General features: G+C 36.9%; 1 protein-coding gene across 4 annotated transcripts in view; it reads left to right on the forward strand.

Annotated features, from left to right (window-relative positions):
- The window catches only part of LOC139963695 (uncharacterized), a 76,082-nt gene extending 51,846 nt beyond the window's left edge, over positions 1 to 24,236 (forward strand). For 2 of the 4 annotated variants that reach the window (XM_071964746.1, XM_071964747.1), the window contains exons 6-9: positions 4,044 to 4,105; positions 12,305 to 12,340; positions 16,202 to 16,266; positions 17,622 to 24,236. In XM_071964746.1, coding sequence (XP_071820847.1) covers positions 4,044 to 4,105; positions 12,305 to 12,340; positions 16,202 to 16,264 — 161 coding nt within the window. In that variant the 3' untranslated portion in view covers positions 16,265 to 16,266; positions 17,622 to 24,236. The remainder of the gene's footprint in view (positions 1 to 4,043; positions 4,106 to 12,304; positions 12,341 to 16,201; positions 16,267 to 17,621) is intronic. The other 2 variants (XR_011791725.1, XR_011791726.1) reach the window with 2 other exon arrangements.
- Positions 24,237 to 26,526: the final 2,290 nt, after the last annotated feature.

The following is a 26,526-nucleotide window of genomic DNA, read 5'->3' on the forward strand; positions in this document are numbered from 1 at the left end:
AAAAGTTTTTTTTTTTCCATCCATAACCTTTTTGGAGATTGTCACCAGTTACACATCATGTTCGACCTCATTGCATGTCCTATGGATCATTGCTTTTGTAGGTGATTCTACGTCACGGCCCACAATATCCGAAAGCCCCACTTTTGAAGGTTTTAAGCCCATTATTTGTTGAGAATTTAAAATTCACATTTCTCGTTAATAAAAATCACTTCAAAACATACCCATAATGTTGCACAAAATTCAATATATGGACAACTAATATAGAAAAAAAACCTTCAACCCCTAATATACAGGTCAAAATTGCACGAGTAGAGGAAAGTATGATGAAGAATGTTGGTGAGGAAATTTTCTAAAATTCAGACACAGTTAATTTATTGGTGTAGAAATATTAAAACCTCTTATAATGGCTATTATAAAACTTGGTTGAAGGAAATGAAAAATAGCAAATATTTCCGATATCAGGTATATCGAAACCGAACACTACACACATAGGCGTAGGTCCCGTAGGAGGCGGGGGCTGCAGCCCCCCTCCCCCCGAAACCAAATTTTTTCCCATTTTTTCGGGCACCTACTGAAAGAAAAATAAATAGCAATGAATAGCTTAAAAATTATCTCCTTGGTAAGTTGTAAGCTTGGCCGACATTACTACTGTAAAAGAGAGTTTTGACATAAATGGATCTGTACGCTTTTTCTCCATCTACATGAGACATTTTTCGTTGTTTACATTAACATCCGGCGGTATACTGTGCAACTTTGACGGACCGTAAGGTACACGATGCCATGCAATGTAATGGCCGATGCTTGCTTATATGATATTGGCATCGATATGTTGAACGCGAAAATGTTTGGCTTTTTTTCGGGCAAGTCGTTACAGCTCCAAATCCAATTGGGCTCCTACGCCTTTGACTACACACATAGACAGTTTTTGAGGCTGTTCATCGTGGAACATGCATTTCAATGCTCACTGATATGATATTATATCTGTTATTTGCTTAACAAATTCGAACAGCTGTGTAGCGAGTTATTGCCAAGAGAGGGGCGAAGCCTGTAGGCAAACTATCTAAGCGAAGCGCCACCATCAGTTGGCGCGAAGCGTACAAGAAAATTGTTGGCCGAAAATGCCTCCCAGATCGCTGAAAATGACACGTCCCAGGCCTTGTAAGTTGCATCTAAGCATTGTCTATTTTGAATTTACTAGCAATGTCATAAAGAAAATTTGCTCGGGGGGGGGGGGGCGGTCGCCGCCTTCCCGAAATGCGTCATGTTCCCCGATGACTCGGTCGAGTTCAAGATCAGCCACAGTTGGTTCCATATAGCACAATTGTACAATTGTTTAAGGCGTCCATAAACACACACGCGTTATGATAGACTATATATAGTATTTATATAGATACATTAGTGAGAGAGGAAAAATGGAAACGTCAAAAATGGAGTTGTCGGTGTAAGGGGTAGGGTGAGGCGCACACCCCCTCCGTAATCCTTGATCTGTCACTGGCTACCATGTGTATATAATAGGGATCAGCGCTTTAACTATGACTGTTCCTCCGTTTCTCTTCCCGAGGTCTTGGCTATCTTCTACTCCCTCCTTTTCTCCTTTTTCTCTCTTTCTTCTTTTTCTTTTCCCTTCCTTTCTCTCCTCCTTTTCTTTTTTCCCTCCTTTTCCCTTTTTTCTTCTCTTTTTTTTTCTCCTCTTTTCCTTACCCGGGGGGCGCGCGCCCCCAACGCCCCCCTGGATACGCATCTGGCATCGCACCCTTTGATAACATTAAACTATCAAAAAAATATCTCATATTCATGTTTTGGGTCTGTAAATCTGCATGCAAAGCGAAATGTTCATAAAATAGGTTTTATTTTTTGATCTGATGAGTATTAGTTTCATTTTCAAGACATCAATATACATACTGTTTATAGATTCGGTACAGTGTCTCATTGGTATTACTTAATCAGGTAACGATGTATACTTTATTCCATATAACAGGTAATATCTGTCGCAGTTTGAACTTTACATTTTCTTTGAATTTCGCTGAGATGCTGAAATGTTATAAAGAAAGATCCATTTTTTTTGTAGTAAGGCAGCTTACTGTGTTTCTTATAGTAACCAATGATCTTGCAAGTATTAGTTAAGAGAGGGATTCAGAGTAGATACAATTCAAGTAGTCTTATTTATCGGTCAACGCTTAAATACAAGAAAAGATCAGTAACGTTGTATAAGTGAATGTTTTTAAATGTATTGCCCACCATCTTGTCTACATACGTCTACAAGAATGTGTAGAGGTTGTAGGTACCATGTATTTATTGTAGTCGTTTAAGTTAGTTAAAACCAAACGAACGCATTACTTAGCAGAAACGGATACAGGCGAGTGGTCGGGTGCAGGAGGGATGTATAAATATTTCACGCCGCGCTTCTTGCTTCAATGTTATTTTCTCGTTGGTTGTTGTGTTTTTTTCTTAAGGAGCTGCCGTATAGGTGCGTCTAACTGTAGTTTAATATATACGTTGTGTTTGGGGAATGTTCTTACTCATTAAATACAAGCAATGCTTAAGAGAAAGTATTCATCCTTCGCCTTGATCAAGTTAACTGCACTGGATACACCTATGCTGCTGCATGGCTATGGTAGTCTCTGATGAAAAAGAAGTTATCGTGGTTATTCAAACTCTATATGTGTTTTTTATTTTAGTGGAAATGAGCATTGTCATATCGTCACCAGTATTGTTACTCAATCATTACCGTAAAACTAGAGACGTGCATTTAGTTATAGCAGGTGGGTAGATTTGGACCGATAAAACGGCTGGTTATTAATAGAGTACGCACTGCAATTTTGATATCTTTGTAAGATCGGCTGCGATAGTCTAGGCTCGCATTCAAATTCCGGAATCAGAAAATGTAAACAAACAGAACAAAAGGACGTTACAATGGTCTGTTCTATTTCAATTCAACACGTATTGTAATTGTATAAAATTGCTGCTGATAATTCTGTTTAGTTCGTGTTGTAGTTTTGTCACGGCCTTATTGATCTGAAAGACAAACCACAACGCAAAACATAATTTATATTGATATAATATCTCCATTCATATTTGTTTACATGTAAGTGGCTTTTATCTCCATCAACACTTCTGTCGATAATATACTTTACTGTAGGTTTCTTGAAACTTCTTAGAAAAATTTGGACAGTGACAGTATTATTGTTCAATGTTATAATTGTATTTCAAGTCATAATAACACGATGTTATATTTTACATGTACATTCCACCTCCATATAAGGGACAGGTAGAGAAATTGGTGTATTTAGTCCTATAGTGCTTTTGAAAACAAACTATCTAAGCAAGTGGCTGGAAACAAGAATACATAACAAGACTACATAAACCGTAGTTTACACAACTGACATACTCTCAGAACATCGCAAATGTGATCACGTGATTATGACGATGATTTGTCTAGGCTTGTATATCCATAAATCCAATACTATTTTTTCTATTGTCAACATTTAAATTATTGGCTTTCATGATCTGTGATGACGTCACTGATGTCGAGTATTTACTGATCAGTTCATCATCTCATGGATTATGATTTTTGATCTGAGCATCGAATAATCGACTATCATGATTTGATTTACTAATGTAGTCCAAGATTCGTTCCTAATTGAATTGTTGCACATGTTTTATATATGATAAGTGTACAACTGATCAGTTATATTAATGAGATGATAACAATTTTAACCTGATTGGTATATAACTAAGGGGATAAATGGCTGTAAACTGATTAGGATATAAAATACAGATGATAATGATAGAAAACTGATCGGTAATCTTACTGAGCTATAAGGATTGTAAACTGACCAGCTATATTAATTAGATGATAATGATAGTAAACTGATCAGATCAAACTTAAGGAATTAACTAGATTGATTACTCAGCTGATATGGAGTTGTTATCGAGAGCTTACATAAATCCGGTGAATATAATGTTTACTTTTTCATTCCAGACAAAGAAAGATTAAAGTTGCACTTATAATTTACATGAGTCTCTTTCATTTTATTAATCAGTTTGGAACTGGAAATCGTCGGGGAGTCATCGCCGCCTGAATCTACAGACTGGTCAATGGCAGGTAAGAGATTATTGACATTTCCTTCAGCTATTGCTTGTAATGCAAGTCTGGGCAGATCATTTCAGTAAAGTTGCCCTATACCCTCCGTGTGTTCCATCCTATAGCTAATTTCTATAGATAAATTTGATTTCCGGAGTTACTTGATCTACGTCAGCGTTAGAAGATGTGATGTAAAGTAAAGAATTAGTGGGGGGTTGGGGGGAGGTGGTATTTATGACATCAACTTCCAGATCCCTTTCCCTTGCTCCACGGTTTCCTTATTTTTGCTGAGTGTCATTCTGTCCCCCAAAGTAGCCTCTGTGTGTCCCTCATTACACAAACAACTGCTTCATAAATTAAAATCATCTCTCGAAATATAGAATCAATATTAAATACTCAGTGATAAACAAAGGAATTGGAGCAAAATCAGTCTATCTTGCTTCCAGAGTCCATTAATCTCAGTCAGCTCTTTACTCGTTTACCTCTCTACTGACACATACATAATTTAAATTCTATACTTCTGTCAAACTGTTCAAATCACAATAAACAGTATACATAACATACTTTGCTCTAATAGATATTATTGTTATTAACAGGGGCGTATCCAGGATTTTCTAACCCGGGGGGCGCGAATTACTATTTAAGTGGAGCGCCACCGACAGTTGGCGCGCAGCGTACAAGAAAATTTCTGGGTTTTATACCCCCCCCCCCCCTCCAGATCACCGGAAATGGCACTTCTCGTGCTTGAAATGACTAACCAGATGAACACTTTTGCCTGAGAAGCAAGTATTTCCCAATAGTTTTTTTTTTTCATCCATAACCTTTTTGAAGATTTTCACCAGTTACACATCATGTTCGACCTCATCGCATGTCCTGTGGATCATTGCTTTTGTAGGTGATTCTACGTCGCGGCCCACAATACCCGACAGCCCCACTTTTGAAGGTTTTCAGCCCATTATTTTGTTCAGAATTTGAAAATTCACATTTCTCGTGAATAAACTCACCTCAAAACATACCCATAATGTTGCAAAAAATGGCATCTATGGACAACCAATATAGAAAAACCTCCTTGAACCTCTAACAGACCGGTCAAACTTACACCAGTAGAGGGAAGTATGATGAATGTTGGACTGAAATTTTCGAAAATTCAGACACAGTTAATGGATTTGTGTACAAATATTAAACCCTCTTATAACGGCTATTATAAAACTTGGTTGAAGGAAATGAAAAAATACCAGACATTTCCGAAACCGAACACTACACACATAGGCGTAGGAGGCGGGGGGGGGGGGGCTCCTAATGAAAGAAAAATAAATTGTAATAATGTAGATAAAGAAATGAATAGTTTAAAAAATATCTCCTTGATAATTAAAATAAAGTTTGGCCGGCTAATTCGCCATTACTAATGTAAAAGAGAATTAGACATAATTGGACCTAATAATGCTTTTTATCCATCTACATAGGACAATCCGTTGTTAACATTAGCATCCTGCGGTATACTGCGCAATTTCCACAGACCGTACGGTACACGATGTCATGCGATGTAATAACCGATGGCTGCTTATATGATATTGATATGTTGAACGCGCCCGAAAAATTTACGTTATATTTTTCGGGCAAGTCGTTACAGCCTCCCCCCCCCCCCCCCCCCGAAATCAAATTGGGTTCTTATGACTCCACACATCGACAGTTTTGAGGCTGTTCATCCTGGAACCGCCATTTTCATGCTCACTGATATCATGTGATATCTGCTGTTTGCTTTACAAATTCGAACAGGCGCGTAGCGAATAATTTGCCAAGGGAGGGGCGAAGCCTGTAGGCAAACTATCTAAGGGTAGCGCCACCACGAGTTGGCGCGAAGCGTACAAGAAAATTTTGGCCGAAAATGCCTCCCAGATCGCTGGAAATGACACTTCCCATTGCCTTTTAAGTTGCATCTACTGTAAGCATTTTCTATTTCGAAATTACTAGCGATATATCATCAAAAAAATATGTTCGGGGGGGGGGGGGGCGGTCGCTTTCTTCCCGAAATGTGTCATGTTCCCCAACGACTCGGTCGAGTTCGAGACCAGCCACAGTTGGTTTCATAGCACAATTGTTTAAGGCGTCCATACACACACTCGCGTTATGATAGACCATATTTATATAGATACATTAGTGTGAGAGGAAAAATGGAAACATCAAAAATGGAGTTGTCGGTGTAAGGGGTAGGGTGAGGCGCACGCCCCTTCCGAAATCCTCGTTCCGTCACTGGCTACCCGGCCATGTGTATATAATAGGGATCAGCGCTGTAATGATGTCACTGTTTCTCCTACTCTTCCCGATGTCTTGGCGTTTTTTTTTTACTCCCTCCTTTTCTCCTTTCTCTCTCCTTCTTTTTCTTTTCCCTTCCTCCTCATTTTTCCCCTCTTTTTTTCCCTTTTTTCTTCTCTTTTTTTCTCTCCTCTTTTTCCTACCCGGGGGGCGCGCGCCCCCAACGCCCCCACCCTGGATACGCTCCTGTATTAACTTCATGTTACCAATTCCGCAGTGAAAAATGACAGTGTCAAAAAAAGAAATAAGAATTTCATTTTTTAATGAACTAATTAAAGGAATAATTACAATGGATTTAAGGTTTTGGATCGTGTTTTTTCTAGGCTACATATGATATTCCACCAGACAAAGTAGGAAAGGTTTGATTTATGAATGAGATTAAAGCGGATAGCTGTTATTGTACAGGCGCGTATCCAGGATTTTCTAACCCGGGGGGGCGCGAATTACTATCTAAGGGGAGCGCCACCATCGGTTGGCGTGCAGCGTACAAGAAAATTTCTGGTTTTGATACCCCCCAGATCACCGGAAATGACACTTGTCGGGCTTGAAAATGACCATCCAGATGTACACTTTTGCCTGAGAACCAAGTATTTCCCAATAGTTTTTTTCCCATCCATAACCTTTTTGAAGATTTTCACCAGTCACACATCATGTTCGACCTCATCGCGTCTCCTGTGGATCATTGCTTTTTGTAGATGATTCTACGTCGCGGCCCACAATACCCGACAGCCTCAGGTTATAAGCCCAATTTTTGTTCAGAATTTCAAAATTCACATTTCTCGTGATTAAACTCACTTCAAAACATACCCATATTGTTGCAAAAAATTTCATCTATGGACAACCAATATAGAAAAACCTCCTTGAACCCCTAACAGACTGGTCAAAATGGCACGAGTAGAGGAAAATATGATCATAGGCGTACGGGACCATTTCAGTTTGGGTGGGGGGTGGGTCAGAAACTTTTGTGCCCGAAAGTTCCCGTGACACTATCTAAGCGGAGCGCCACCATCGGTTGGCGCGTAGCGTACAAGATTTTTTTTGGCAAAAGATGCCTCTCAGATTGCCGGAAATGGCACTTCTGAGGCCTTGCAAATTGCATCTAAACATTCTTTATTTTATAATCTCACATCTTAGAAATTGACATTCCCCCAAAAATTTAGTAAATTAGAAGAAGAAAAAATGGTAACATCACTTTGAAGGGGAAAAATAGGACAGTATATTTTTTAGGCTCCTATTTAGTTACCGATATTTATTATTTTAACACAGTACTCAGCTACTTCCAGAAAAACATACGTTGTTCAATTGTAGGCGGGATAATATCGCTGGGTCGGGTGAGACTGCAATTTGTCTAACAATAAAAAATACAAAAAATAACAAAGAATATGATAAACCTGTACTTCTAGGCTTGTAGGCACTACCCCCCCCCCCCCCCCACCATCCATGAACAAGAAAACGTTTCTTATATACACTCATGTCGGGGATGTCCAGGTATACAGTTGACTACTTAGAAAAAGTTTTGGATGATAGTGCAAAAAGCGTGGTAGCCCAGATGAGCTGCGCTTACGGTGGTGTTACACGGAAATATCCGGGCAACATGATGCTAATTAAGAAAATCGTTAGGCCTATATTAATATTAATGTCACAAAACAAATAACATAAAACGCTCTCCACAGAATTTTCGGGCAAAATTTGAAAAAGATTCGGGCAAGCTACTGCATATTTATATATTCATATATATATTTTTTCTCCTTGGTAATTAAAATAAAGTTCTAAGCTTGGCCGACTAATTCGCCATTACTAATGTAAAAGAGTTTTGACATAATTGGACCTCCATGCTTTTTCTCAATCTACATAGGACAAAACGTTGTTTATATGAGCATCCAGCGGTATACTGCGCAACTCTCAGTGACCGTACGGTACATGATGGCATGCGAAGTAATAACCGATGCTTGCTTATATGATATTGACATTAACAATGTTGATTATGTTGAAATGTTGGTTATATTTTTCGGGGAAGTCGTTACAGCTCCCCAAATCAAATTGGGCTCCTTCGCCTTTCACTACACACAAACAGTTTTGAGGCTCTTCATCCTGGAAAGCCATTTTCATGCTCACTAATATGATGTGATATCTGCTGTTTGCTTTACAAATTCGAACTGGTGCGTAGCGAATAATTTGTCAAGGGAGGGGCGAAGCCTGTTGGCAAACTATCTAAGCGTAGCGCCATGATGGTTGGCGCGAAGCGTACAAGAAAATTTTACTTGAAAATGCCTCCGAGATCGCTGGAAATGACACTTCCCATGCCTTGTAAGTTGCATCTAAGCATTTTCTATTTCGAATTGACTAGCGATATCATAATAAAAATATGCTCGGGGGGGGGGGGGCGGCGGTCGCCCCATTCCCGAGATGCGTCATGTTCCCCGACGCCTCGGTCGAGTTCGAGACCAGCCACAGTTGGTTTCATAGCACAATTGTTTAAGGCGTCCATACATACACGCGCGTTATGGTAGACCATATATAGTATATATATAGATACATTAGTGAGAGAGACAAGATGGAAACATCAAAAATGGAGTTGTCGGTGTAAGGGGTAGGGTGAGGCGTACGCCCTTCCGAAATCCTCGATCCGTCACTGGCTACCCGACCATGTGTATGTAATACTAGGTTCAGCGCAGCGCTGTCACTGGCGGTGTCTTGGCGTTTATCTTCTGCTTCCTCCTTTTCTCCTTTTTCTCTCCTTCTTCTTTTTCTTTTCCCTTCCTTCCTCTCCTCCTCCTCGTTTTCCCCCTTTTTCCCCCTTTTTCTTCCTTTTCCCCCCCTTTTTTCCTTTTTTCTTCTCTTTTTTTTCTCTTTTTTTTTTCTCTCCTCTTTTTCTTACCCGGGGGGCGCGCGCCCCCAACGCCCCCCCCTGGATACGCACCTGTTGTAAACATTCAAGTTCCGCTTTTAATCTTTTCAGTAGGATTCCAAGTATAACTTCACCATAGATATAATGCACAGCAATGATTAAGAGGATCACCGATGAATTAAGCAAACATTATATTCTATGGACACTTTGTGGAAATTTATGGTATTAAAGAGCACGTGAATTCTAAGATTTGTATGCGTTCCTCGCATCGTTAACAGTGGTGGGCAGATGTGGTTAGATTACCTCCAGTTTCTGTAGATGGGTGAATTAAGTGTGGCTTGATTTCCCTCCCGACGCAAACACACATACACACAGTAAGATATATTATCTTTTATCTAGATATCTTGCTTCAGGTTACTTCTAGACGGATCTGTTACATAGTTCAAAGGTTCTTGTTTCATTCTCTACTTTTGTGTAAAATGTTCATCTCTTGAAGCAGTCGTCACGTACTAGAGGTAAGGGTGAAGGAAACAATACAGCCTGAAGAAAAATAACGTGAAGTCACTGAATATTTACAAGAATAAATATACTATGAAAGAAGAAATTATCATTCTAACTGAAGTTTTGTAAGAGCAAGTTGCTGACAAGTAATACATTACGTCCCTTGCACACAAATTTGTAGTACAGCGGGTTATATTAATGGTTTGTTTGATGGGAGATGGTGGGGCGGCGGGTAGAGACAGTCAGATTTATTTTGTACATTGTAGATGCTGCGAAGCACTGTACGCTAATATATAGCGCTGACTACAGTATATGGCTAGCTGATAAAAGTATCTTTACTATCTTATCTACTTATTGCTATCTTAAGAATAGTAACATTATAAAGCATGACTTGTGTCCTTTTTTGGTTACAAGAAAATGAGACAATGAGTCACACTTTGGATACTTGTGGAATTAGTTAAAGCAGCTACTTTACTCTTATTATTAAACCGGAAAATTTAAATTCTGGCGTATCCTTTAACCAAAGTAATATACAAACCTACAAATACATATTGATGTGGTATTAGCTTAATAGCTATAGAGGGGGAGGGGGAGAGAAGGGAGGGGAGGGGGTTAAGACTCGTGCGATGGGGTTTATGAGGGGGCTTAAATTAATAAATAGGGTAGTGGATTATTTCTTGCCAGGAAACATGATACATGAAGGTAAGACAACAGTACAAAGAATCATAACTAATCTGGTTACGTAATATTACATCACTGGAAATAACTGGTAATATACATGTACACGTATGATGGAAGCCGTATGTACATAAATGAGCTGTACCACACTAAACAGAAGCTTTATCGGCATGTATCATTCCAAGAAATTATAAATTTCATTTTCATCCGATGTACCTGTGAGAAAGCTCAGATAAGAACGTTGCAAACAGGGAGGACAAGTGTTACATACAGAGAAACAACGGTCCCTGCACATAATATATCACCCTAGGAATATGTATGAGAGATTTGGTTGGTCCTTCCATTTTCAAGTTGTGTGACGACAATCATTTTAAATTCCCCCTGAAGCTGGGGGTGGGGCGGGTGGGTGAAAGAGCTGGTAATACACTAATGCTAGTACAAACCAATCCACATTCTTCTACAATAACTTCGATATTAATGCAGTTTATAACGTAATGCGGTAACGACTATACGCTGACAAATATGAAGAATGTAAGTGAAGGGAATTTGTTTGGTTGAGTAGAATGTAATGAAGTTTTGGAAAGGAAGTAAAAGATAAGCAAGAAACTAAGTATTTTATCAACCACTGTGATAAGACTTGGGTGTGGGGGCATAACGGGTAATAGGAACAATTTTATGTCGGGTTGAAGTTGGTTGTGAACATCAGACTAACCGTTTTCCAGAATGCAAATGCTGGACATGTTGACGATCGATATAGATGAAGGAAGATGCGAAACTTGTATTGATAATATGAAAGAAAATTGAAGACTACTGTATTTCGAAATTCGTGAAATTATTATATCCGTTATTATCGTATACTCCGAGTATGGAGTCCTCACAGAGTTCTATAGAGTATACGAGCAACCCAAACCAAGTCCGAGTCCAGCTAATACATAGAGACAAAGCAATGACGAGCTCACACGGTTTCTGCCTATACTAGTCTAATAGACACACATGAGTATCGGTTAAATACACAGACTCTAGTCTTTCATAAATTTACAGACCGTCGCTTCCTGGTCTAAATTTTCCCAGCCTAAGTTGGACAGAGAGAGAGTCAACTATTGCGAAACTGATTATTTGCGTATATAAAAACTTCCAATAAACAAACACAGAGTAAATTTAGAAAGAAAACAATCTGTGCAGGTTTATTTTATTTCATGATATTTTTCAATGTTTACAGACCTAGACTAGTCTATTTAATTCTCCCTTGTGTCTCTTATTTTATGTGTTCATCATACAACTGCATTTCCAAAACTTTCATGGAAATCTCTAGACGACTAACACTATGGTAGAAACAGACCATCTAAGACTACGTGGGACGGGGGAGGGGTAACCAATATGCTGCATTGTGGGCTAACCAAGATTTTGCTTTATTTTGGCCATTACATCGACCCAACAACGATATTTTGAGTTCTATCTTTGAATACTGCCCTTTTTTCCCTTCTCGTCATCTTCTCGTTCCATGGTAGCCATCTGATTATCTCAGTGAGAAGCTCAGAGTTTTGACGTCACTCAGTGTTTGATGACGTCACTCAGTGTTTGATGACGTCACTCAGTGATTGATGACGGGTTTAAAACTAACTTTGTCTTCCCTGTAAAGCTGGTGTTTGTATTCTTGTTATTAAGTCTGTGCATCTTGTACAGTGACGAGTCTGTCTCCTATATTGACTTTAGTGTGTTCAATGCAGATGTGTGTTTACCTGGCAGGAATAGTTTACTGTGATATCTGTGAAGATATATCATTCTAACTTATATATATTTGTGGCTTTGCCTTCAAGTTATTATATTTTCCTATAATTCAATTTAGAAATCTCATGAAAATAATATTTTCTTCCTTTCAGGCCTGTGACTATGATGGCAATCTACCAGGAGAAGAGGTAAGAGAGACATAGATTAATGTTCCTGTTAATAAGTAACGATAATGTTAATAACAGACAAAAAGATATGTTAATTACTGTGGAACAAAGAAATAAGACAAAAGAGTATTAGACTTTGTTTCTCATCAGTGGGAAAGATTTGTAATTGTCGTGTATCGAACTGGAAACAGGGAAGTTAGATAGGCCAGTTACAAGTTTATATCACGTAATGATGATAGCACTGTTCTCAATAACAAGTTTAGATGCTACCTTACGCACACACTGTCAAAGAAATGCTCAACAAAGAAACGAATAGACCTTTAAATACTACAAGGTTATTCCGATGTTGTGGTGTTTTAAAGTCTCACAAGAAATTGATATTTAACTTTCAAAATTTCAGCTGTCCAGGCAAGGTTAACTGTAAAAGGGAAGGGAAGGTGAAACCATTTTCTCTATAAACAGAAAAGGCTAACCCTAAAAGTCTATACTCAAGTCTCACATAAATCTCTACTCCGGTATTCTTTAATAATATAAAGTTTTTAGAATCATTCTCTGGAGACGGGGACCGGATGGGATAGTTTAGGAGAAGCTAAGCTTTTCACAGAAATTTGGAAACGATGCAGTAAGTTTGCATGTAAGCATCATCACATACCCGTCAAACAGGAACACATTAAATATTGAAATTGAAGAGATAAACTGGTCCTCTCTGTCGGTAATGTGAGTATGAGTGAGTCTAGGAGCAAGATGATTTACTGGGTTGTGAGGGTATCTGTTGGGTTATAGCATCATTATTATTCATTGTAATACGAGCGGGTCCATTGTGACATAAACTGACTAACTCAGAGTAGAAACCATTCCCTGTGGAATGTGAGCATACCAAGCTGTTGTTATACCAAATATAAAGGAAACTAGAAACAATATAAAAAGTAAATATTTTAGTATCTGAGGGATCACGTGCATCAGGTAAGTTACAATGAGGGTCCCTTTAGAGAAAACTGACGTTATAGCAACGGCATAGGTATTTAATGAAGATGAACCTACGTGTATGCGAGGTGACTCCTCAACATTTCCAACAAAAAGTCAAACGAATCAACACAGTAATTGGGCAATATACTTAAATCAATTTATATATGTCAGTCTAGAGCAGCGAGAAATACAATTAATTTAGAGAAGATTGTTGTCTAAAAATGGATTGATTTCTAGCACAACCTGATACTGTTAGTATTTAACCGTGTAATCGGACATTTTTAATATCATTTTAGAAACAACTATAATATCAGTTAAATTGAGATATAGGCCTAAGGCATCATTCTATTTTATTTTCCAAGTCATGAAATCAAATTTTGAAATATTTAATGTGAAAATTAATCTTATAAGCATGTCGCCTAAACACATTTGAAAACAGATGGCGCATGTAACACCAAATGAAAAGGTTATTTTTTCTTTTGTTTATTTAAATTTGTTTCATTATATGTAAAGACACCTGACTAGTCCAGCTAACAAACAATGTTCTTATGGATGTTTTTTATGTCTTCTTTTTCTAGAATTAACACAAGAGCTGTTTTCAAAGCATGTTATATCTAAATTACTAAAATCCACCACCACCATGGGCGTAGGAGACCAATTTGATTCGGGGGGGGGGGGGCTGTAACGACTTGCCCGAAAATATAACCAACAAACACATTGCAAATTAGATTTCTTTCAGTAGGTGGCCGAAAAAAATCTAGCATATTGACCGATTTTTCAAAAACAGACTTGGTTGGGGCTGCAGGCCCCCCCCCCCAGCCTCCGCCTGCTATGCCTATGACCACCACCACCATGGACGCATATTAATCGTCATCAAACCGCAAAAAATGTTACAATATTTTCGTATACATCTATCAGCTGCCATATTTCCCTTGGCTTTGAACGTCCGTATTGCCTTCGTTTTTAATTAAGAATTGCTATACTGATACTGTACAGAGAAACTAACAATATAGTAAGAAACTTTTAGGAAAGTACTCTGGCTCACAATTTCTTATTTTGGATGTTACTGTAAGCCCTGTAGCTGCAAACTAACAGGTTCCCAGACATTGGTACTATGGTAACCACAGATGCTCGGGTGCTGTGGGAATGGGGATGGTAGTGTATTATGATCGCGAATAATTTTTAGAGGAACATTGATTTCCAATCATAGTTGTGTATATTTTGCATTTGGGGTCCCGGAACGCCATACAAAATACTTAAAAAACTTGATTTCAGGAGTTGTTTAGACTTCGTAGGCATTATGCCTCCGGGTCCAACTGGACCACTGACCATGGTTATTAAGCTGGCACTTGACCGTCGGAACATTCACAGGGCAACGCTTTTAGACCCACTGAACATTGGCCTGAGTCCGCCTGCCCCCCCCCGTCCCCCTGTTCATATCTAACATGTGGTATTGGGACTGTTACTTAGACTGGTTTACAAATCACCTTAGAACTAAAATCGGAACGATTTATCCTTAATTAAATTATATTTTTGGAGAACAAGGTAACACTAGCAAGCAAGACTCTGTCTTGCGCACTATAATATGCATTTATAATGAACCCTAAACTGTATAATATTCCTCCACTGAAAACAAATGCTGCTAACTATAATAACACAAGTTCCGCCATAACAAAACATAAGAGCAGAACCCGATCTAGAATGGTCAAGAGAACCAACTAAAATAACGATCCCGTTATATGTCACTAATGGTGACGTCATGAAATTTCCTTATTAAAGGAACAGCAGTATTTACGTCAGATAGTGACACGGCCTACTCAACATTGTACTTAACCTTTCAACAAAGTTTAATCAAATTGGTTTCAAATTTCTAGAGGAAGAAGGGTGAGGGGTGGGTCCAGCTAGAAATATATAAACCACATTTATGGATCAAACTCAGTTTACCTTCAGAATGGGATGCACTGGTGACTGGTCATTTTAACACCCTAAGAATGATGCACCTTTCACCAACTCTTGAACTCTCACCTTTCTATTGCATAATCATGTGAGTCAATGTCCAGTTTGATTTGACTCCTACATTTGTGATTTCTTAAGTAAATCCCAGAATGAGAGATGAGTGACCTTGATATGTTTCTGTAACCATTACATTAATGTTTGAAGGAATTGTCGAACTTTCATAATTATGAGAATGATAAACTGAAAATGGCTACTCAGCTTGACGGGATCAGCTTATAAACAGGACGGAACATTTCCTTGCATCGCACCAATGTGTGATAGTACATTGGGTTGCATTGATTGAGTCATAGTGATATCAAGGGGTAATCCCCTGAATAGGTCATTTGATAGTTACCGACAGGGAAGAGGATGGGGTGTGGAGATAAGTGAACTGATGCTTGTACAGTAATCCTGTTTAACACATACATTACTTTCATAGATTGTGAGAGGATTAGATCGTTGGATAATGAGTTAATAATTGTTGACATAAACTATTCAATTTTGTTACTTATTTATACTTATTTTCAATATTTCAAGCAAACAGTCGAACTTTTCTATAGAATTCAACCTTTACAAATCAGTCCTTTCAAATATGGAATCAAAGCGACCACAGCATAAGTGACCATGGTTTTCTGGAGTTAGCCTTCATGTGTATATCAGTTCAGTACTAAAAATATTCGCAGGACGTACTCGTTAGAAATCCCTAAAATAATAACTGAAATAATAATAATAAACAGGACAACAATTTTCAAGACATTTGAAACATGTAAAGTTTAATGTAACATGAATTGATTTATCTGAAATAACACTTTTAATATGGATGCATATGATGAATATTTACAACATTTAACTATACTGCATTGTCTTTGTTTCTGTATTATCTTATACATATTCATTACTTATATTTTTCCTCTTGTTTAGGGATTCAGTGAGAGGAGTTATCAGTTGAGCCTGGCGGACTTCAACCGGGCAAGGCGCAAGTAACTGTAAGTCAATACAGCTGAATACTCTCTACCTTAGTATTTAACATTGTATTCGTTAACAGTGATTGTCTGATACTTTTAATTGTAAAATCTTAATATATTAAAAATAATCTCCATCATTAATCAGAGTTTGTATTACTATATCTGTGATTGTCTAATCTTATATGATCACTAATATTATCTGCTTAAACTGTAATTGGTTTTATTATATTTTGTAATAACCAAGCTGATCCCTGATTAATGTATGAAGATGAGTGATAAGTTTCTTTCATTAACAAAAATAAGTGTATCTGTTCATTATTGCAATAATGTTAGATGTACACAACCTTCATTTCCGCTGCTTAGGCGTAAGAAGACGTAACTTCAAAAAGATACATGTATTTATCTGCTAACAGGTGTGTTATCACTAAAACGGTTATGATAACGATTAGTATATTTCCACCCTTCCTCATTTTATTATTAATTTTACCGGAAAAAATGGAAGATTATCGTGAGTCCTCCTTTAATGCTAACAGGGACAAAAACTGTCAGTAAACATTTGAATGTTTAATAAGGAAACGACTATGTGTGATATGGTGACGTCATTCCATTGACGACACACAGAAAATAATAGAATCTATGGAAAAGAAGAGAGTTAAATCTGAGCAAGGTCATTGATCGTCACCACTTTGGCATCTATGACCTAATTAGGGACGTAAAATGTAATATTTAAATGAAGTGAGGTGGGATTAGGAATGAGAGAAAGGAAATACAGATGAACAAGGATGTCGAGGTCAGCTAGGTCACAATACACTGTCTAGGTCAGAGGGTCACGATACTGTTTTCTAAAAAACAAACATGTTAAAGAGCATTATTTGGTTTCATTTGTTTTCTCCAAGTTCGTCTTGTGTAACAAATTATCTCCTTTTTGCATAAAACCAATAATTAGGGGAGTACAGAATACCTACATCGCAAATGAATTCCTTCGTTGAAGTTTAGAAGAATGTTAATGTGCAATTCATGTGTAGACCTACCTACGAGGACAACAAAGGCATTGGAGAGGGCGCCCCATTGATTATATGACCAAAGAGGGCATGGTCATAACGGTCGGTTGCTTGTATCACGTGTCGCGGTGGTTTGTTTAGGTGGCTGGTTTAATTACTTGTAGCACGTGTCGCGGTGTTTTGTTTAGGTGGCTGGTTTTATTACTAGTTGGCTAGTGGTACTACTGGCGCTTTTTCCGGGGAAGGGGTTGGGGGTTGGGAGGGGGTATGTGCAGGTATTATTTCTCCATTGTTCTGCTAATGAGTATTTTGCTCGATCCATTTATTAAGATAACAATATTAACTAATAAATATCATTTTATCTTTATATTACAGCTCAATGCAAAATGCATGATCATCTGACATCGCCAATCATCAGCAGGACTGTGACGTCATTCACTCTATTCTCAAATTGATGACAGTAATTTCAGTGAGATATCTGATAGAGGAATTAGGTTGTAAACTGTGAATATCTCCCAAATATTACAAACATCGCCAGAAAGAGCTCCAGTATAATAGACATGCAATTAGTCTAGTAAGATTGTGACGTCATCAAATGCCCATATTCTCAAGACAATGGCATGGTGACTTGGTGAAGATTGTCACTTTTACATTCATTGTGAATGGATCTTGTTTTGAGATAAGGTTGAACAATAATGCTGATAACTCCAAATAAAAGAAAGAAGTGAAATTTGAAGGTAATTGTGTGTTTTAAAGGATGACTTTCAGCAGAATTTTAGTCTTAATTTTAAAGTCAATGAATAAAAGTCATGTTATTAATTTGTCTACAAATGTTCTGGTTTTGTCAGATATTCACCTCTGAAATATGCTGAATACCTCTTTAAAGTTAATTTTCCGATGACGTAGGCTTCTCAGTGCAGGCCTTAATATCAATGTTATGTTTTTGTTTCATAAATGTTAATGTTAATCAACAAAGATAATGCAAATGTTTACTTCATATTCAAAGCAGAGAAAATTGTGACGAATTTCACACCATTTGTCCGTGTAAATTGTGTACTAGGTAGAGCTTTGTGTTCTATTTGAGAAACTGACATAACTGTCTCCGTATTATTTTATATAATCCAGTCACTTTTACTGATGAACTCAGCTGTTTAAAGTAACATGTCTCAAAATTAAACAAAATGTTATAGTAAAAGCAGCCTACACTGAATGCCAGTGATATACAACATAACAACAATAATGTTGTGATTAAATTCATCCTTTAGTATGCTACATGTTCAACTCCTTAGTGTTGTGCGCTTAAGTGTACAAATATAATTTGTTAGGTTTTGTTAGTCACATTGCTGTCGTTCGGGGTTTTCTGATGGGGAAGTAAGTGTCATCCTGTGACCATTTCTGAATCCGATGTATATGCTGCTAAAGTTTGTAGTGACTGTACACTATCTTCTATTGAGAGTCAGCAACCTCAATTTCCCAACCAACTGAAATAGTCTGGTGATGTCACTGATTACCAAGTTGAAGCAATGACAACTAACAAATTTACTATTTGTGTCTCTTGAATTTAACTCGATGAAATTTAAAACGAAACGATAACAGAGTAGTACATGTTACAGAGAATGATTAATTATGAGAAACGCGTCCACTATTAATTACTACCCACCTTTTAGGCGGGTTTAACCACAGGTAGCATACATAATTTAAATGTAATGCTAGCGTTTCCTTTTCTTTTTCGGAGAAGGGATGGGGTGTCTAGTGGATTCCTTCTCCATCCTATCAAGAGATTAGGGTAACTTTGTTAACTGTTCATAACTCCAAATACTACAAAGAACTCCAAACAAAGATTCGATATCTTACATGATCATACATGCTACTTAGTATTTTATTGTTAAGTGTACCAGCCATTTCTTACGTTTTATTACCAACATTACTGTCCACATATACTTTCTTTTCTTACTCTAAATTCATTTGCTCTTCAAGCCAAATTTAAATGACTAAGAGCCAAATAAACGACTAATGACGTCATCCATCACCCACTACGTCATCAGTATAGGAGACTATTTATCTCTTTGATGTCAACTATTGAGAGAGGGAAGAAAGAGAGTACAATTCCTATCTTACTATTTATGTGTATGTGGAGGGGCGGATGGGGGTTGCGGGTAGGGGGAGGGGGCAGTAGGAAGGGTAAGATGGCGTACCCACCACATCGGTGATCAAGTAAGTAGATGTTATAGTAGTTATTTGCACCACCACCAAAACGCTAATTCGTAGAATTGGTAATGTACAGTATTTCCCCCCAAATATGTTACAAAGTATTTGTTACTTGCGTAAATAAAGAGAAAAGGTTGTTCCACGCACTCCTCGTGTGCAGGGTATAACATCCTTCATTGGTCCAATTGTATGTAATGTTATGATTCATCCCAATTCCAGGCCCATATCCCCACCTTCCAACCCCCCCCCCCCGACAAACACCTTACTATCAGAAAATTTATTACACGCCTAATTCTGTTAATATTTCTATACTATTTTTACGCAGACATGTTTGGAATGCTTTGGTATATATCTGTACATACTGTATCACATACACTCGGCAAATAGGATTGCGTGATTCAACTTTTTCTTTGTTCTTCCTTTACTACAGTTTTTATTAAACTGTGATGTTTCGGTTACGTAATGTCTTAACCCTAGCAAGAGTAGAGTCACATTAATTGTGTCAATGCTAAGACTACATGACATTAATTGATTATCTACAATACCATTATAGTTAAAAGCGAACTACAAGAACTTAGAGATGATATTAATTAATATCTGTGATATGTTTTTTTCTAAGTCAGCATTTCTTCATGTTTGTCGGTTCCAATGTATGATCGTTCTTAACTTGAAGACAATTAGATGACATAACTGTGACGTCATATCATATGATTGAAATAACAAATGTATATTCTGTATGGAAGTAACTGAGACTTAACTTAATTAAAAATACTTTTTATTTTATTCTTTTATTATTATTTGAATTTTCGCTTTATAATTGTTTTTATTGATTTATAATCTGTCCGTTTCAAATCATCATCTTATTGTTACCAACTTTACGTCATATTTGTTGTATTGACTGATCCCATCAGCGCACGAAGAATATAACATGAACGCTCAAAATAGTTCACCGACAAAGAAACATAGTAAAGTTACTATTAAGTGTTAACACTAACATTTCATTAGTAACAGTCAAGTTAAGGATGCTTTGATCATGCGCAATTAATTCTCTCCAGGTATGATAACATAACGTCGATATAGGATTTGTAACATTTCTAAAGAAATTAGTAAGATAGACAGGTTCCCAATATTTTTAGGGCTTTTAATGGATATCATATTTTTATTTTTCATTTGCTTACTTTAAATGTTTGCTATATTTTGAAAACTGTCTGTTGAAATGTTGGTTATATTTTGACTCAAAACAGACTGTAACGTCGATAATCTTAAAAGGAGAAAAGTAAAATTTACATTTGACTTAATAAAGAGAATCATATACTAAGCATCCTGGTGAAATGTGTATCCAATTCCTACATTGCGTTTTGGAGATATCGATAGCTGAAATTGTAACAGTGTGTACCAAAAGTAAACTTGAAGCAAACAGGTGTGACGTCATAGTTTCACACTGACAGCAAAATGTTCCATTTTTCTTAAATTTTACTTCCTTAGTTTGACTTTGGATTGGAGAGGATCCAACTTTGTTTTAGGGTATGTGATGATGACAATATCCATTGATTGCAAAATACACATACAGTAGTTTAGTGCCTACCAAGTTTTGATTCCTTATCGAAGGCAAAAGGAATTAAATGGTAATGTGCAGTATTTTATTAATTTAATTTTCCTGGTATGTAACAAAGTCTTCGTTACTTGCGTAAATGAAGAGAAATGTTTGCTCCACCTACTCGTGTGTCCCTGGTCAGGTATTGCTGGTGACCTGCTCTCAGCCTCCATGCACTCCTCGGTACAGGGTATAACATCCTTCATTGGTCCAATTGTATATAATGATATGATTCATCCAAATTCCAGACCCATATCTCCACCTCCCTTACCACCCCCCACCCTTTCCCGACTAACACTTTACTACTCAGAACAATACATCAACGCCTAGTATTCTGTTAATATTTCTAACTTTTTCTTAAGCAGACATGTTTGTAATGCTTTTGTTATAATCTGTACATAATGTATCAACATACACTCGGTAACTAGGAGTGGGTGATTCAACTTTACTGTGGTTTCTGTATTCCTCCTTTTACTACATTTGGATTTAAACTGTGACGTATCGGTTACGTAATGTCTTAAATCTAACAAGAGTCGAAGGCTTCATGAACCTGTAGCCACCAACCTGGCGGTGGTGATGGCGCGCGTGTATGTGTGCGTCTGTGACATTTGCTTGAGTCCGCGATAACTCAACAACGGGGTGATGCATATTTGTCATACTTACTATGTAGTTGTATTATTGTCGGATTGTAGCCAAACATGGTATACAGTTGCTGGTTAATATCTGGGCCCCCAAAAATTCTGCATCCATTTTTGAGCTGGTGGGACCAGATTTTATTTCCAACTAAAATGCATTTTGGGCAACTTCTTTGGGCCCGAATTTTTGGGGCCCAATATTTTGGGACCATCTGAGCCCACATTTTCTCTCCATTGCAATAACACCGCAACCGTATGTCGGGTTGTAGCAAAACTTGGTGAACAGTTGCTTGTTAATAGCTGGTATGCCATCTGCAGCCCAATAATTGGGCCAGAAAGGCCCAACTTATATTTTTAACACAAATGCACATGTTGAGACAAGTTCTTTGGGCCCGAATTTGTGGATGCAACATGTTTGGGACCATTTGATGGCATCATTTTATTGGGCCCAGTTTGTGGGAAAGGCAAAAATTGTATATTGCAATAACTCCACAACCTTCAAGTATATCTGATTGTTTCCAAACTTGAAATACAGTTGTTGGTTAGTAGCTGGTACATGTAGGCATAAATATTATGATAATGGGTGATGGCATAAAACACTTTAATATTCCACTAACCAAGGAACCATAGTGACCTTTGGGCTCTTATTAATATTTTATCGCCTTCATCACGTTTTCATTATACTTCAATACGTTGTTTATTATAGTCCTTAGCTTTTTTTGAGACAATACGATCACATGAGCTTACATAATTTAACAAGATTGAATATGATAATTAATGCCGATAATGTTCTGTACATTAAGTAAGCCTTATATGCAATGGTATGCTCTATGTGTTACACTGTTCATTTTAATATTTCCTTAAAGTGTTTAATTTACTGCATCTTTTAAAGTTTCTACTTGTTTGTTTGACTAAAGGAGAATCAAACCCAACAATCATGTTAATATTATGTGATAGGTAAGCTATCAATCATGTTAATATTATGTGATAGGTAAGCTATCGATCATTGTAATATTATGTGATAGGTAAGCTATCGATCATTGTAATAGTATGTGATAAGCTATCGATGAGCAAGTCACGTTAGGTCACTTACGCATTTGAGGAAAATTAATTTCAATTTTGGAGATACCGTTTCTTGCATATTTTTTAAGATACAAGACTTGTAGATGTGAATAACTATTGAAATTTTACATTTTGCCTTCATTAATTGCTTCATTAACAGTCTTCTCTGATAAGGTATGTAAGGAGAATGTTAACAAGTGATTGTTTTAGCATTAAATAATTTTGTCGTAGTAAAGCTGATAATATTTTGTATATATCAAGTAATCCTTAAATACCAAGATCGGCTTTTCATGTTATTCTTTCTTTGCTATTTTAATGCGCCTTAAATGATTCTACTGGTTTCATTTTATATCAGTTCTTCTTTTATATTTCTTTATATTCCGATATTTTCCTGCAATTTATAACAATTATAAGACTACGTTTAATACTTGCTCTAATTATTGTTATATTTAGTCATTAATTGTTAGATTTCATTCTGCTTAAACCATTTATTAATTTTACTTTCTGTCAAGATTTAGTTGCTTCCTTTCGTTACTCCTATTTCTATTTTATGAATTAATCTTTGATATTACTCACGCGTACGCGTAATACAGTGAATATTAGAAGAATATTGTTAAATGTTATCATAATAACAATGACTGGCTGTCTAACGTTATACCATTGATTGTGTTACTCAAAATCATACTAAAACACTGTCTTAGACATTAATTAATAACAATGACATGTATTGTTTTACAAATCCAGTTCTTTGTTCCATTATTATTATCTTTAATGATGTTTCTTTGAAGACAGTAGGAACACGTGACTTTGACGTATTATAGTAAGATTTTAACATGATAGTAACGAAGACAATGTTCTGTACATTTAACATTAACCTTAAATGCGATGATCGGCTCTCCATACATATCTTTCATTCTTCTCGTTATTTTGCTACTTCTTATTAATGATGCTGGTTGATAATTAATGAATATTCATGATCTCTTCATTGTAATTCAGTTTTTTTCGTATTTGCTTTAACCCAATTGGATATGATGAAGCCATAAAGTTTACCAATATAACACAAGCCCCATCTCGCAAAACTGAATATAAGTACATTACTATACAAACACCGACTAACAGATAAATATGGATGAAATCACTGCATTGCGGTTTATGATATTAGGTATTTCCACGGTAATAATTATTCCTTTATTTTATAATTGTTCTTGGTATCTTCCATATTTCTGTATGCTTGTACAAATATATAATTTTTAACCAAACACACTTGTTCCCTTTGAGGCGATCCTGCAGGATCGCCTGAAAGTGAACAAGTGTGTTTGGTTGTAAAGAGACCATGGTCTCTCATTGTGATACAATTACAACCTATTCATCCCGTTTATATGTTACTATATCATAAGTTCATATCGTAGAATCTTATAGTGAAATTATTGATATGTATTGATGTTGTAATGTCAATGGAAGCAATAAAAGAAAACTAATCAGATAAATATTGCGAACAGTGTTATCTCTATATAACATGTAATCTATGTAATAACTTGTAATGTCAAGCTATACTCTTTTCCTGTCCTGCATCAAGGTCGCACAGAAGGTTATGGCTACACAGTAACTCTCAAAACATGTGAGGCTGGTATAGTTGCCGCGGTTGAGATTAAGAAATTCTTGTCCTAATAAAAGTGCTGCTATCGCTATGTGTGCCTCAAATTTAAACTTTCTCTTCAAGTTCATCCCAACATTTTCTAGAAACAAGTGCTTTTTGAAAGATTATAAACTTCCAACTTATTCAAGAGTATAATACAATGATCGTAAAGTATATTGCTCAATGTGGCATCCGGTGACCATTATCTGATATTATAGCCTATTTTGGGCAATATCTGAATCATCTCCAGGCAGGATTTTAAAGTTTTTAAATGTTTCCTTGATTTTTCTTAAATCGAATTTCATTCCTCGTCCCTATACGAGTATTTCTCATTGTCAACGTTTATTGTGTTAATCATTAACGTCTGTGCACGCGTGGGGGGGGGGGCGTGGGGAGGGGTGTTCCTTGTGGATTCCCTACATTCAATTTAACTTTAACTCGAGATGAACTTCCTCATTGAATTTCATTATGTAAATTAAAGATGAGTTAATAAACTGGTATATCAATTATACCGATACCCCTGGCCACTATATATTCTTACTGAAATCATTTCTCCCGTACAATGTCCTTTCCCTTCCCCGTTCGTCCTCACCTGCGCTGGATACCACGTATGTCTGTTTCTATGGATTGACAACGTCATAATGCTTATAAATATATGCTAACATATTTTGGAGGTCTTCGTTAGGTAACACTTTGTCAAGCCCGTCTGCGGGGTTTTGTTTAAACTGTTACCTAAAACGCAAACGAAAGACGTAAATTAGCTGAGAATGTTACAATACATCGATGACGATATCCGATTACATTTTATTTTATAATTCTACGTCGTGAATTTGAAGGTTTGCTTCATAGACTTGTTTTCAACATAGATTTCAATCCTTTCTTGTTTTCACTCTCTTTGACTCAGTGTCTAAAGGTCGTAAAGATTGACCTATATTGATGTATGGTAGTAATATGAATGGCTTATTTCATCCTTCATGGTGTGATTTTGTGGTCTTGCAGTTAAAGAGATATATCGTCTCATTAACACCGCGGTTTACGGTATACCGCAAGATGACAGATTGTGGCAATCATCCTAAGCAAGCGATAGTTTGGCAGATTGATACAAAGTTAAGTGATGGGGTAATGAATGTTCCTTAATTTCCCGTGTTCAATTAGTCAAGTTACTGATAGTAATAAAAGAGAACACACATCAAAGTTCAAAATAGGAAAGGGAAGTCGGGTGTGGATGGCTGTAAATCTGGACACACTAGCATATATGACGTCATGATCAATTTGTGGTGCGTAAGATATACATCACCACATATATCATGACGAGACTGGACTGGAGGGAGGGGGGGGGGGGTGATGTGGTTAAGTAACATTATTTAGGTTGTACTGAGGTCACAGGTCGTTCAATATCTTACCATGAACATTGCCTTGCCAAAGTCAAATATAAATGAAGTAATTTTGACTTCTATTTTGCCGGAAGTCAGTTTTTTCCAAGATGAATATATTACGTAAAACGACAGTCGATCCATTGTGAGATTGAAGCAGGAGCGGGATTTGTGTGGAAGGCTAATGTGACCGGAACGACGGTCAAACCTGATCATGTTTGGCTAGCGTACGTATACGAAAATAATTTAACACTTAACGACACTTTAAATAGCATGTTTGTGTGTAAATTTGTGACTTCAATCTTCCCGACCAAGCCACGTACTGTTAGCTCCTATGATAATATTATCAATATATCTAACCATGTGACTGTGGCTGTCAACCTGCTGATAAGAAATAAACTGTTTGAACCAATAATACACGATAAAATACATTCATGTTATCTAACACACAAATTCAGTGTTATCGATTTCTTCTCCAATTACAGGCCCTCTATCTGCATACATTATCACATCGTTTAATGATATCTAAATTTACCTGAACTTACGTAATACTTTACACATCTGTGATGATAAAAAAAATGTTTCTCTCTTTATAAACCTCAAAGCAGTCGTATTTCGACTTATCAAGAATGCTAGCAAAACCTTCAGACTACAATTAGATTGTAATTAATCAAATTAATGCATCTTGTTTTTAATCGGTTCAGGGGAGTTATTAATAAAGTAAATAAAGCTTGCAACCTGTCGTCACCCAGAAAGTTTTTTTTTGTTTAGA

This window comes from Apostichopus japonicus, chromosome 22, assembly GCF_037975245.1.
Source record: "Apostichopus japonicus isolate 1M-3 chromosome 22, ASM3797524v1, whole genome shotgun sequence".
NCBI classification, from domain to species: domain Eukaryota; kingdom Metazoa; phylum Echinodermata; class Holothuroidea; order Aspidochirotida; family Stichopodidae; genus Apostichopus; species Apostichopus japonicus.